This window comes from Mycteria americana, chromosome 5, assembly GCF_035582795.1.
Source record: "Mycteria americana isolate JAX WOST 10 ecotype Jacksonville Zoo and Gardens chromosome 5, USCA_MyAme_1.0, whole genome shotgun sequence".
Taxonomy (NCBI): domain Eukaryota; kingdom Metazoa; phylum Chordata; class Aves; order Ciconiiformes; family Ciconiidae; genus Mycteria; species Mycteria americana.
The window spans coordinates 55,437,083-55,451,982 of NC_134369.1; the positions used below are offsets into that span (position 1 = coordinate 55,437,083).

The 14,900-nt window shown below is 37.7% G+C and overlaps 1 protein-coding gene across 3 annotated transcripts in view; it reads right to left on the reverse strand.

Annotated features, from left to right (window-relative positions):
• Positions 1-14,900, reverse strand: part of RPS6KA5 (ribosomal protein S6 kinase A5) — an 85,627-nt gene that overhangs the window by 13,560 nt on the left and 57,167 nt on the right. For all 3 annotated transcript variants that reach the window (XM_075503436.1, XM_075503435.1, XM_075503434.1), the window contains 5 exons: positions 7,554-7,704; positions 5,986-6,147; positions 4,676-4,801; positions 3,810-3,943; positions 506-599 (listed from right to left, as the gene is read on the reverse strand). In XM_075503436.1, coding sequence (XP_075359551.1) covers positions 506-599; positions 3,810-3,943; positions 4,676-4,801; positions 5,986-6,147; positions 7,554-7,704 — 667 coding nt within the window. The remainder of the gene's footprint in view (positions 1-505; positions 600-3,809; positions 3,944-4,675; positions 4,802-5,985; positions 6,148-7,553; positions 7,705-14,900) is intronic.

The window sequence follows — 14,900 nt, forward strand, 5'->3', positions numbered from 1 at the left end:
AAACTGATCTCAATATATTTTCAAATAGAGGCTCTACTTTCACATTTGGTAATTTAGCACGCTACTTGGTTATCTCCATTAAGTTACTAATATGCAAGAAAAAAATGATAGATAAGTAATCTTCATATGGAAGACTTCCAAATTATTTCACAAATATTATTTGAAGGTTCATGACAACCCTGAGGGAAGGTGATTATGTACTTCAGTATCGTAGATATGGAAACTGGGCCATGAATATATTGTATGATGATTAACAATGTAGACCAAGGACAGAACTAGAAACAGAATCCAGGAGACTAATTCTTCCAAATACTTTTTTGGTTTGCTAGAGTAACTGCAGGTTCCCATGAATGCAGAACTTCTGCTTCATCTTCTATACTGACTAGACAAAAGCCCTAGGAAAAAAGTTGCCTCCACAGTAACAGTACGCTTAACTCCTCAAAGTTCTTGGGAAAACACATGGCAATGTGTCTGGCAAGTGGTGAATATAGTTTCTTCAAAATACCTGGTCATGATAAACTTCATGTAACTTCACTACATTCGGGTGTCCTTCGCAGAGTTTCAGAGCTGTTATTTCTCTCTGGGTGTTGGCTTCCATTCTGGAAAAATTGAGCAGTCATTTTGTACCAATTTTACTGAGCAAACTGCACATTCAAAGTGTTACACCTATTTTTTTAATTGCTTGCAATCCAGATTTTCTTAATATTACAACTGCTTCAACACAATTAAAGGCATATTCAAAGTAAGCTGAGCAAAACTCTCCACATAACCCTGCAAGTTAGGACATTAAAAAAACCACACCCAAATCAAAATGTTTTTGATGCAACTGCAACTTGCTACAGCAAAAGCTGAAATTATATTATAGAATAGTTTTATCTAAAACAAACCTTTCCCTTAGTCCAGGGCAATTTGACTTCACCTCTGTTCCTACAAATATTTGTTAGTTCAGCTTTATCTTCAAGATTCAAATTATTGGCCCAATCCTTTTCCATTCTTATAGGAGATAAGTACTTCCAAAGCTGTATGGAAACTATGAGATCCTACTAGAAAAAAGAGTAACATCATCTACATATGAACTGTGTTATAGAAATGTACCCTTAAACAGACCTTTGTAAAAATCTGAAATGGAAGATATAAGAAGAGACTAGCTCCAGAGGAAAAATCATCACACAAATTCTCTTTCAAGTACTGAAATCTATAGCCAAAAAAAGTGAACATGGTGAACATTATAAAAACTATGTGAATAAGGACAGAGCAGAACATTTTGTTTTCCACTAAATACATATGTTGATTTATTTTGGGCAAATAATGCCTGAAAATTTTTGCCAAAACTCTCTCCAAGAAAGGCTAATCCTGTACTGACTTAGAGAATGGCCTTATGGATAACACAGCTAGAATCTCTCTCACCACATGTGCTCTTAATTTTTGGTTGTATTTTTTTTTTCCTAATGAGTACCAGAACCATGATGAGAATTTTGTGCAAGAGAATTCTGTTTTTCTGCAGGCTTCATAATCAACAAGTAAACTAAGCTGTTCCACCTGCATCTCTGCGATGTTGTTGTTTAAACTGAAAGTGATTTCAGGTCCTTAAGAAATTAAAAAACTGACTCAGTCCTCCCCTCCGAAACTACTATCCGGAGAAGCTGGACATAGGAAACAGATGAAAAAGGTTCAGTATCATGAGCATAAACCTTTGGAATTTGTGCACGGACTTTTCTGAGTATTTCCCCTCTATAGTTACCGTCTCAGATTTTAAACAGACAATATCATGAAAAACAAATGGGAAGCTCTAAAACAGTAACTCAAGCAAGGTTACAGGACTCCACTGTTTCATTGGCCTTCAGACACACAGATAAATCTCAAATTGTTAGATGGAGGCATGTCCAGCACTACTAACAAAGCAACACCACAGAGGAACTCTTGATCTGAGCTTTCACCTCATGTATCATGAAAAGGTTTGCCTAGGTGTAGGTTTCACTTTTTTGGCACCTTTGATGGGTAGGAGTGAAAGACTGTCTGACTTTGAGGCAAAGACATTACTAGAAACCTATTATACTTTTCCTTTTAGCAAGAGTTACTACTGTGGTCCTCAGAGCAATATTATCTACAGTTTAACAGTTTCTTATTCAGGGCTGGTTTGTGTCCAGCCATTCAGAGTGTGGGTTTACTGCTACCTCTAAATACTACACAAACATGCTCTGAGTCTGCTCACAGACTGCGATCCTAAAAAAAAAAAGTCTCTGTACACAGACCACTTCTTACCTCCATTTAGCCTGGTCCACCAAGATGAAGGAGAAAGAGCAAAAGAACCTGTGAGTAATATCACTTAGGGACATAACTCCTAAAAGTTTAGTGCCATGGGATAAGTCAATACTAGTTTGCTCACTGTATCCAGAAACAAAAAAATCTATTAGCTTAAGATGAGATGGGAGTACTGATCTGCAGCTCTGCATGCACCACAGAAAAAAATTTTGAATGCAGACACAAGGCAGAGATTTCCAGATTAAAATAGCCAATGTAGGTGTCTACTGCATACTACTTGTCTGAGGTCTCATTATAATGAGTGAAATTCTAGTTAATGAATCTTACAGGGTGAACTAGTTCACTGTAAAATATATACCTAGAGTAGGATTCAGTGACCTAAGCATAGGAGAGCCTGGAAGACATCAGCCATGAAGACATCTACATAGAGGTAGTAGTCACAAGACTGATGGGAACTGGAGGACAGAGAGGACACCAACAGATGCTAAAATGGCACTACATAGATGCCTATGTTTAAGTTACTGAATCCCACTGCTAGTGCCTGGTCATTCAAGTCTCTCTGTCAGCTCCACTAATAGTTTTGAGTAGGCCTCCATTAATCATAGCAGACCTCAGAAAACTGACTCAGACACCTATATTTAGGTGTCTTATTCTTGAACTTATCCTATCCAAAAAGCATGGGATGAAACACTTAAGTCTGGTGGACAGTTACTTCTAGAGTCTGGAAAAACAGAGGTACAGCCAAATGTCTTGGAGAAGAGATCACTGTGAACTATGGTTCTGAAAGCAGAACATTTACACTTTCCTTTCCCTTTCCTGCCAGCATTCTACAACACACTAGGGACATATTTACTAACTAATGAACACTGCAAAATGAAACTAAAAATCCATCCACCCCTCAAAGAATCCCTTATCTTCATTTTTCTCTGGGCAGAAACTGCCAGAGGTATCTATTCTGGAAGAGGGCCAGATGGTCCCCATGTACACAGCCAGTCAGCTGCCTCCATTGTGGTGTGCTCTTCGGAACATCCAGGAAACAAGATGCAACTAACAACTAACAATAGTCTAATTCCAGTTTACACACACACACACACACACACACACACACAGTTAATTAGATCTGAGGCAACCCACACTACAGATCCTTCTTAAAAGCAATGTCCTAGGCAATCAATCGGGCTGCTTAGGAAAGGGAGCTAGCATAAGCCTACATTCAGTTCACTCAGGTCTAAAGATAGGAAGGCCTTATACCTTACTCTGGTAAGGAGCAAAATTAGGTGAAATTATGGTATAATATAACTAGGAACCAGAAAAGTATTCTCTAGGTTTCTTCTTGTGTCCTCCCCAACAAGAATAACATTTTGTTTCAAAAGACTCTTAGAATCTTTTAAAGGTCATAAGGTTACTATAAGTTTCTGTAGATTCTTCAAATAGGAAATTATTTTAAAGTTATTTTTCCACTTCCAAAAATGTAGCGAGCATTATTCTAATCCATGGGTGACAGTAAGCAAAGAAAATATTTTTATTGTCTTATAGAATATTTATACCTTTTGCTAATTATTTTTACTGCATACTCTTGGCTAGTTTTCTTGTGTAAGCACTTTCGACAAATGGAAAAACTTCCTTCTCCCAATGGTTTCTCTTTCAGATCCAGTTCATAATGATGATAAAATGGAGAGTCCTGTTAGGAAACTGTCTGTATTTAGTTCTGCAGAATACTTTTAGTATACACAGTCAAAGACAAAGAGTAAAATTTCGTGAGAATTCTTCATCTACATTTAAAATTGTAAAAGAGCTCTCTTTTTGATAAAATATAATCTTAACTTCTATTTAATAATATGCATAAACTTTATTCTAACAATCAAAGAGTAAATCTTATGTTACATTAAACAAACATAATCACTAAATAAATCATTACTACTACAATAGCTTAAGATACAAAGTATTCAGACAAACAGGATCAAAAGATGGCTGTACATACATTTATCCACAAAACTATGTGCTCATTTGAAGACATCACGATAGCATGTGTTCTTATAAGGCTTCACACAACTATACGTACTTTTGGGCAAATACATCATAGAAGGAATTCTCATATAATTAAATTAGCTTCAAAAATATCTACAACGGTTGGCTGAATAAGAACTATCAGGAGTCAAATTACTATTACTACTATACTTCAGTCTTCTGGAAAACTAGACAATCATCTCATTTTTCAGATTAAACTCCAACCACTTCTTAACAGTACCACATGCAAATTATATGCTTGGATCATCTGAGGAGCCATTACAGAGAACAGATAAATGAATAATGACTATTTTGTAATCTGTAGCCTAGCTTGTGATTGCTGCTTTGAAAGTTATATGCAGTTCCAAGTTAACCAAATTAATTCACCTCTTTATACTGTTATTACCTTCATCATAGCACTTCTGGCAATAGTTGTAGTTCCAGGCCGCTCATCCCCCATATAAAACTGAAGAGGATCTACTGTAGCTGCATTGCGTTTAAACAAAATAGAAGGTGCAACGAAAGAATATCCCTATGAAATTAAGATATAAGAAAAGGGCATGGCTTGAAATTTTTGCACACAAACTATCATACTGCACACAAAACATTAGAATTTTTCAAATAAATCAGAATTTTCATAACATAATACAGAAACTGTAACTAGCTCGTTGATGGGTAGATATTACTCTGTTCAATGTGAACAGGTATCTTCCTGGAATTAGTTATATGATCCTCCACAGTTATAGATAAAACAATAATAATACAAAAATTCTGGTAAATAATGCTAAAAATCTGGTAAATAAAGCTAAAAATCTCAGCTTCAGTTGTTTTGCAATAGTGATAAAGGCTCATACTTCAAACTAGCTAGCTTCCCAGAACACCTTTAAGTTAAGGCATGAAATAGTTTTTATGTTGTGATGTAAGCATCAAACCATTTTAAATGGCAAAACAAAATAAGCTTCATGTTAATAACGTGCCCAGTTTGGGTATCGTAACAAGAACAGCTGTGACTACCACTGCAGGATGAATCAGATCATATTATGACGTGCATAAATTGCTTGCTACAGTCACTACAATCTAACAACTTCCAAAATATGATGCTATATTCCTGTACACTAACCTGCTCAAAAGCAGCCAATCAAAAACAACAAAGCACAAGAAGGGGGAGTGGAGAAAGCAATCTGTTCACCTCTGCAGCTTTGGTACCAAGTTCAAGGCTGCACATGGGCTGTTTCTGCCCATTTGACATCCAGACTGTGCAGTCCAAGAAGCGATCATTCTTTAATAGCATGTAGAAGATGTTAAGGAAAGCTTTGTTAAGGAGATGTTAAGGAAAGCTAGTAATTACAGCACTCCTAAAGGACGTGGAAGACCCACTTTCAACTCTGCAGTTAGCTCCCACTTCCCAAAGGAATACCTCAACTAGAGCATAATGTGGACATGGGCAAACTACATTGCTGTTGTCGAAGCTGGTAGCCCAGGCTGGTGGAGTCAAGATGACAAGACTCATAACGTATGAAGAATCAACAAAGGACAGACTGGCTTTAGTCCAGCAGGTAGGACATTCAGCCGGGAACGGAGAGACATGGAATTTTATGTATGCAGGAGAAGTGTTTCCACCTTTCTCATTTTGCAATTGCTGAACAAACTAGCTATACATGTGGAATTGTTCAATAAATTATTTTTTTTTTAAATTAATGTGAATTGTTCAAATACCTGAAATATTCTTTCTGAAGTCTGAGGGGTTGCTGCAGGAGAATATGTCGGATCCATTTCTGTAAACTCTTCTGCAAAATTACTGACATCCAACTCATCTCTGATTACTGGTTTAAATGGAGCTGATACCTTTTTGGCAGCTAAATCATCCCAATTCATATTCTAAACCAAAACCAGGAAAATAAGTTTGAATCAAATGAAAATTTAGCAGAAGCAGATACTAGAAAGAGAGTATGGTCCAGAAACAAACAGTCCTAACTCCATTTGCTGTTTTCCACAGGCAGATGAAAAGCATTCAAATTATGCCCTACTAATTTGCTTAGATAGAAGCAAATTAGTATCATACTTCAAAGAAGTATCATGCTTATTTGTAAGTAGACAGAATCCAGTTTAAAAAAGAAAAACAACACAAAGAAATTTAACAGTGGAGATAAGCCAAATAACTAGCATGACAGCCCTTAAATTTCTTCCTCTGTTTCAGAGGAAACATCATGTATATTTTTGTAAGCCATAGTGCATGCATATAGTAACTTCAACTTTTAATCGCTGATTTCTATGCTTAATTACTAATCTCAGCTTCCAGAGCCCTGAGAGCGTAATGCCTCTGGATTCCTAAATGTGTGGCTGGAAGTCGGAAGCACAGATATGGTAGTTATGAGAAAATGGCCCTATTACTGTAAAGGAGTGGAACTGAAATGAAGTCAAGATTAGAAAGTGGTGTATGAGGAAAAAAATGTACCTTCCAAAACAAACAGTGAATAAAGTTTAACTCTACTTTGTCAGACTCTCTTGCAAGAGGAAGGAAATACAGAAGGGATGAGAAGAAATTTAGAAGTTAAAAAGCCAAGATATTGCCCATGCTGAATGTTATGATAATTACATTGAAAATATTCATTTGAAAGGTTTAATTTATACTATCAACTTTAAATACTCCCAAATTCATACTAATTAAAAATATGTTTAGCTTCAGAAGCAGCGGAAATACATGCTTAGTTTTTTCACAGAAAGCGCACAAACAATTTTAATTGCAATGGATGGAACAGAGTACAGATGTATGCAATTCCAATCTTTGTCATTGTTTGAAACCACAAGTTAATACACTGAAATCTGAACAGAATTAAAATCTAAACAAGACTAAAGATTTAATTAGGCAAAGGAGAATACAGAAGAGGCGTTTATCACTAATGGTGAATTTTATCAATATTCAAATTTTACTAATAATGTTAGTGGCAAACTTTCTTTTAAAAAAAACAACACACAACATATAATTTAAGTGTTTTCCATTAAACATTCTGGTTTAAGTAGTGTATCTTTTGGCTGCTTCAAGTAACTGTTAGAAACAGAATATATTAAAAATCTACCATGCCCTTCCTGTAGTATGCACAAAATCCATATACATAAGTGCACAGATATTCTTACTCAGTACTAACTTCAATGCAATTTATTCATGTAATTAACATGCCTCTAAGCTGTTTTGTTAACAAAACAACAGAATTTCTTTAGACTTGGATTTCAAAGGCACTAACGTAGAGTAAGTGGTATCTGGGGAGTTCTGTTGTATGTTTTACCTGGAAAAAGGGATGCTGTTTGATTTCATCAGCATCAGTGGGACCACAACCTAGCCTCTTCTTGGGGTCTTTCATCAAAAGACGCTGAATTATATCCTTAGACAGTGCACTCATTTCTTGTGGATAAGGTGGCTCACTTTTTAATATTCTCCTGTAAAACAAACAAAATAACAATGATTTGGTAATTACTTAACATGTTGAGTGTTAAATCAGAGTTACCATACTAATGGTAGCATTGAACATTTCACTTAAAACTTCTATTGCGCCCAAAGACAGGAGGATGACAAATGTGAAACCAACCTTTTTTTTTTATTTAAAGAAAGGGTTGAAGAAATGCGGACATGAAACACGACATGTGTAAGAGAGAAATTACGTAACTTAATCCACAAAAGAAAAACAATCCTCATTTCAATCCTCATGAGCTTACTATTACTATTCAAAAGAAATCTCATAGCTACAACAGATAGCTCCACAAAAGCATCAATTTGATGCCTAACAGCAGTCAAAAATCAAAACCAATTCCAATGTTAAAAATTATTAGAAAATAAAGAGAAGAAAAACCACACTTGGGCCATTTGAGGTTTGCCTGCACCTTGTATATTGTGTGCAGTGCTCACGCCCTACTCCCTCAAAAGGAGGCACTATAACTGGAAAAGTTTTAGAGAAGAGTAGCGAGATTAATCAGAAATGCAGGACGTGTTTCAGATGAAGATCCACAAAAAAGGCTAGGACTATCCAGCTTAGTGAAAAGGGAACTTAAAAGGACTGGGCGTAGTGTTCCCCTCAAAATGCCGAATGGTAAAGAGAAAGGGGATAGGGACCTCACTGTCTCTTTCAATGCAAGAGCTAGGAGACATCAAATAAAGCTACTGGAAGTTCAAAATCTTGGAAGCCTAAGTAAAATCACATTTCAATACATATCTTTTATATGTGTAGCTCCCACAGTTTTATATAAAGGGGAAGGCAAGTTTTCCTTCAGTTACTCCAAATGTAGATATTGAAGCTAAGGACTCTGAAAGAAAATTGAGAATGCACACACAGACAACACATATCAAAGACACATCAACAGGTTTAAAAAGATACACACACAAAACCCTTCAGCATACAGAATCACAGGATGGTTGAGGTTGAAACAGACCTCTGGAGGTCATTTGGTCCAACCCCCCCTGCTCAAACGTAGTCACCTAGAGCCAATTGCCCACGACCGTGTCCAGAAGCCTTTTGAATATCTCCAAGAAGGGAGACTCCACCACCTCTGTGGGCAACCTGTGCCAGTGCTCAGTCACCCTCACAGTAAAAAAGTGTTTCCTGGTGTTCAGAGGGAACCTCCTGCGTTTCAGTTTGTGCCCACTGCCTCTGGGCCTGTCACTGGGCACCATTGAAAAAAAAGAGCCTGGCTCCCCCTTCTTTGCACCCTCCCTTCACACATCGATGAGATCCCCCTGAGCCGTCCCTTCTCCAGGCTGAATAGTCCCAGCTCTCTCAGCCCTTCCTCATCTGTTCCAGTCCTTTAATCACCTTTGTGGCCCTTTGCTGGACTCTCTCCAGTATGTCCATGTCTCTCTCGTACTGGGGACACCAGAACTGGACCCAGTACTCCAGGTGTGGCCTCACCATTGCCGAGTAGAGAGGAAGGATCGCCCCCCTCAGCCTGCTAATAATTTGTCTAATGAAGCGCAGGATACCATTTGCTGCCTTTGCCACAAGGGCACATTGCTGGCTCATGTTCAACTTTGTGTCTATATATCTGTATGCATACTCTCACTGTGGGGGCTTCAGGAAGCACGATACATAGAAGAAGGACTTAAGAGTGCCTCCACTAAACACAGACTGAAAGATTTTGAAGCTATGAGAGACTGTGAGGCTGAAATTATAGAGGTTGTGGCAGCACTAAAATCTCAATTGTATTATGTCTCTGATAGAGCTTAAGTTGATCGCTGCAGGTCAACTCTAAATTTTGTTCAAAGTTACTGCCTGACATATCCCTAGAGTCAGCTATCCCATGGGAAATTTTTTATCTTGAATACATAACTTCTTGGATTACTCCAAAAATAGATGCAAACAGATTGTTTCCTAAATAATCTTGTCCTGCCAGTGTGGAAGGACAAAAACAAGTTCAATATGCACATATCCCAGGGGCTGTTTCTACTGACGTAGTATCCAATTTCAAGCAAACAAAAAGACAAAGCAAGCTAACCTCTTGGTTTAAATAACACTGAAAAATGAGTTAGGAAAATACAGTCTGAGTTTTAAGATGGATTGTATCTTTAAATGATGTAAGGATGATCTGCCAATAACGGTCTAAATCACAGCCACTCTGCTAGGAGAAGTAACAGCAACCATAAGCCTTGTCTTCAACTTCTGGTCACACTTCACTTTACAGAAAAGGAGAAGAAAGCACAATATTGCCAAATGACTTCTTAATTAGGGATGTTAATACCAAATTTAAACATTACTAAACAAGAGGATTCTTACACTGTAGGACTGGTGGAGAAGTAAAGATTCAGCCTCTTCAGAAATCATCCAGTTTCAGAAAGGGGAAGCGGGTAAGGAAGTATGAAAACCTTCCTGTTGTAAGACAGAAGACAGGACATCTTGATAGCAAAATTACTTGATTTACAGGAAGGCCAACAAAATCTACAATGTCTTCTTAGCTTGAAAATTACTTCAGTTAGAGGAGTCCAAGGAAATGTATTTATCAACCTTTCTGATGAGAGAATCAGAAAGGTATATAACAAAGATCCAGGAAAGAGACAAGTTCTCTTTGGGCTCGGGGAGGGGGGGAGGGCACGGGGCAGGGAACAACAACCTGTAAGTCAATATTTTTTTAAATTGATTTCTAGAGCAATGGGATTGAGACTCTGGGATGTCCTCAGAATCCAAAAGATAAATTCTAGAGCATTTTCCTGTCTGAAAAATGTCAGAGATTACAGATGGCCAAGTCGGATAAAAATCTGAAAATGTCTCTGAAAAAAGATGCTGAATTGGGATGATTGGTAACATGGGTAACAAAGAGAACAAGTAAGTACAATTTCTCTGTGCAGCTTCAGAAGATCAGTCTCTGCAGTAGTGATGCTGATAAGTGCTAGCAGTAAGACTCTTGCCAGTGTCTCAGGCTTCTGATGCAAACACAAACATTCACATAAGAAAGAAAGAGTGAAACAAACATAAGCAGTGGAAAGTCTTTTACAGAACTCTGCACTGCAAAGTTACCAGAAAATTCTTAGCCAAAAGAAGTACTTCCGCAGTAACACCACTAGTAAGTCTCATCCTTCTAACTGCAAATTTCCAGTGACATATTGCATGTCTTCAGTCAGCCTGAGAACTGCAATCGGTTGTACCATTGATGTGGTAACTGAGCAGAGAGTCCCAGCTGAAGCAGAGACAGGTTTATAAAGTAACTTTTCATATTACTTGACATTCTGCTCTTTGGGTAGAAACTACTCCTTAAGTTCTTGGGGAAAGGAATCCCCTATAAAGATTATATCTGTCAAAACAATTAGCATACATATTTTACCAATAATAGTTTGGTATAACACTGTATTTTACCTAATGGAAAACTTCTGTGGCAACGGCATCAGTAATTCCTGCCTTTTGCTACGATTACTGTTTTAAATTATTTCTTTTTATAGGCAGAATTAACAATGAAGTGGTATTTAACTATGTGAAAAGCAAGCTATTATTATACTGAGGGATTTCTTCCATCTGTTGACCCTCCTAGAGCCCACTGCAAAGAAGGCAGAATTTTGCCATGCTGTACAAGCAGACTCCATGGAAGCTGCATTTATACATGCCAGTGGCATTCGTTCAGAAACACTTTTGAGGTTGACCGATACTATAAAATATTCATGATGCTCTGGACTGGTTCACAGAACCACACTACAGAAGTAGTGAACAATAAAGCTAATTTCTTTAGAAGTTCCAGGAACTACTTACAATTATTATGGAACTGAAGTATGTGAAGCTATATACACATTAATTAGGATGGAAAGCAAGCTGCCAGAAAAGAAAGACCATATGGGATCAACATGTGAGAGAGTAGAAATTGGTGAAGACTCATCAAGTAGCTTGATCAAGTAAAGAAAGTCTGGCTTCACTAGTGTTGTACTGAAGGGTAAGTCACTCGAGGCTATAATAGTAGCCCATGAAGTGTTCAGAGGAAGGAAGCTGTGCGTGTCAAAGTCCTTCCCGGGATGTCTGTGCTTCTGAAAAGCAGCTATGGCGTTTAGCATCAACCTTCTTTTCGTTTTCTGAATCACCTCCATCTTCTTGTACATTTCATGTTTATGTGGTCCAATAACAGTAACAGAAGTAAGCAGGAAGAATTAAGTATCCCAAGTGGCAACTGTGGTCAAAGCTGCTGAAGGCAAACTCTGCTGTATTTTCTGCTTCTCCTAGCCTAGCAACACCTCTGAGCTGGGATAAGCTGAGATTACCCCTGCTGATGAGAGCACTCTAGCTGTACTGAAAGCAGTCCGAGAGAAACCATCCCTTGCACAGGTCAAGGAGGTTATCACTTTGAAGTCCTGGATCATTTCCATCTTACCCTTCTCTGTGGCAGACTATGCAGAGCTAGGAGCTAACCCCACTGGCATTGTTTTTCAGGAACTTAAGCTCTGATGAGTTTCCTCAATAAATACTACAGAGCAAGAGCATACATGATAATGCGAAGGACATGCTAATGAATGATAAGGAGGAGAAGGAAATGCTTAATCTTCAGTGAGTGGAGGATACAGTAGGGAAATTGACCTTTAGATGCTCCTCCTTTTTATCAATATATTCAGAGCCATTCCTGTGTAGCAGGTGCAGGCTGCTGAGCCTGGCAAATCAGCCAAGGAACTCGCTGACTTTGTTATGAAATTATTAATAGAGTTGCCACCACTTATCTATGCTAGCTCATTGTTTAAAAATTACATAGACTGACCACAGGTTTCTTATCTGTTCTTTACCAAAGCAGTAGAGGTGGGATATGTGTTTGCTGGCTGAATAAAGCATCCTTCTACAGAAGGCATAGTATTTAAAACCAATCAGAAATGCAAAAACCATGTGCCAAAGGCTTATACTACGATGTCAGTCTAAAGAGAATTTGAAGAGGATTCTGACCTCATTCATTCCAGGGTGACAATCTTATGGACTTAAGCAGGACTACCCTTGCAATGCTCAATAAAGGCTTTATAAAGACAAACAGTGTCATTGGGAGTCTTCCAACATGGACAGCAGATTGCTCCCAGTGGTTAAGATAAAATGAAAGGGGAAAATATGCTGTTAGCCAGAAGCTGAAAGATCTTTTCTTAATTTTTCATTTTAATTAACTCTGTAAACAGCTAAACTAGTCAAAATTCTGATGCACTGAATAGCTGAGAAAATCCAATTTTTGTCAAAGAATATGAAAACATTTATTGACAACAGGACCAATTTAGCAATTTGACTTATTGACTAATTTGACCAATTTATTTTTTAGCATTAGATTGACCAATCTATAAGCTATATTGTAAAAATTACTATTAAATATATCCACTGAATGATCATTTTGAGTAGTAAAGCATAAGCTATGGAAAACTAACTGAAGATGAGGTGCTTGAAGAAACTAAAGCCAATTCATTATTGGAAACCATAACTATGTAACTTGTTTAAATAGTAATCATGAGAAACAAAACTAATTACAAGGAAGGAGGACGAAAAAGTTTAGGAAGTGGTAACCATTAGGTGCCAACCAAAGAAAGATTTTATAGACAGAGAAAAAAACAAAACCCAACTATTTTGGTTAAAATACAGACACAAAATATGTGATACCGAGACGGAAGCCACCTTTCACCCTCTGCCGTGATTAGCCTGAAAGCAGATGCCTGAACCTGACTGTGGAAGAGATAAAGCATCAAAAGTGCAGAACCTGAAGCTTTTTTTGCTTCCACCAGGTAAAAGACACAATCAGATCACGAAAAACTGAAAGGATCACCATAGCTGACCAACAGATACATTAGGTTTATGCTAGAACTGTTACTGTTGTCTGTTATCAGCACCCTCAGAACTGTATTATAAGCATCACTAAAAAAGATACATATCCATTCTGATGTTCAGGGAATAAGAGAAAGCAATCCCAAGCTGTAACCCTGTTAAAGGGCAGAAAGACAAGCTTCCAGAGCAGAGTTTTCACCTTCATATTTGAAAACAACTCTGCTGAATACCCTGTCGTCTCAGAATTACTAATGCCAGATTCTTTTGTTCCAGCTTTGAGCAGTCAGACCTATATGCACATCCCCAGTTCTAGGCAAGTCAGAGACTTTGATGCAATACTTACAGCTTTCTTAAAACCACTTGCTTTACTGAAAGGTTGAATTGATCTGTAGGCAGAGTTCTTGGACTCTGGACTCCTGTCTAAGCATATAAATGCTGTACATTCTAGGTAGACAGCTATAAGCTCTAGGATGAAATTCCAGAAGACACCATGCAAACTACAAGTTGGATTTAATGACTGCTCTGTTCTTTAAAAGATCTAGCAATCACTGGAGTCTTCACAGGCAGAGAATAAATGAGGGAATCCCAGTATATACCTGCTACGAATCTTCCCAACAGTTTTATCAAGAAACGGTTTCTTGCAGAATCGTGGACAACATCTTGATAGCATCTAACGGACGGTCAAATTTCAGCCATCTTCCATGAAGTTTAAATAAAGTCTAACTAACTATGTCAAACAAAGAGCATAGGCTGCTATGCTCTTTGTTTTAGTATGCTAATATGGCATCATATGCTTCTACAGATAATTTTATAGATGTACGTATGTATAAAAATGGAAGAAGATAGATATCTATCTATTCATAACCCCACAGCTGATAAGATTTTCTAGGCTGCTGCACAGCAGCAAAATAATACTCCAGAAACTTCATGCTCATTTTAAATCCCTGTATGTACGACAAGACCCTCAAAAATCAACACCCTAAAATGGATTGGTCTGTCTTTCAAGTCAGCACTACAAATCACTCACGGTCAAACTGAAAATACTGGGTTTGTAATGAAACCCAGCCCTTGCCTATGCTTTTGTAGGATGGGTCCCATCCACGGCTCTGCAGCAATGGAAGTCCAGAATTCTAAAAAACGAAAGGAAGATTTGGGAAGATGGAAGAAGAAAGGGCAGAGGGCATACTAGAAAAGGAGAGATACTTGGATAGTTCTGTGAAATTTTTTAATCAAATTTAATAACCCATAACACAAAGCATGTGAACAAAAAGAGTCTTCAGAGACAGAGACATAAGGGAAATTAAAGTATGCACTTGCCATGAAAGAGAAGTCCACAGTGTTGTCAAAAAGGTTATGATAAAAGAACTGAACACAATCTCTCATCAGAAAGAG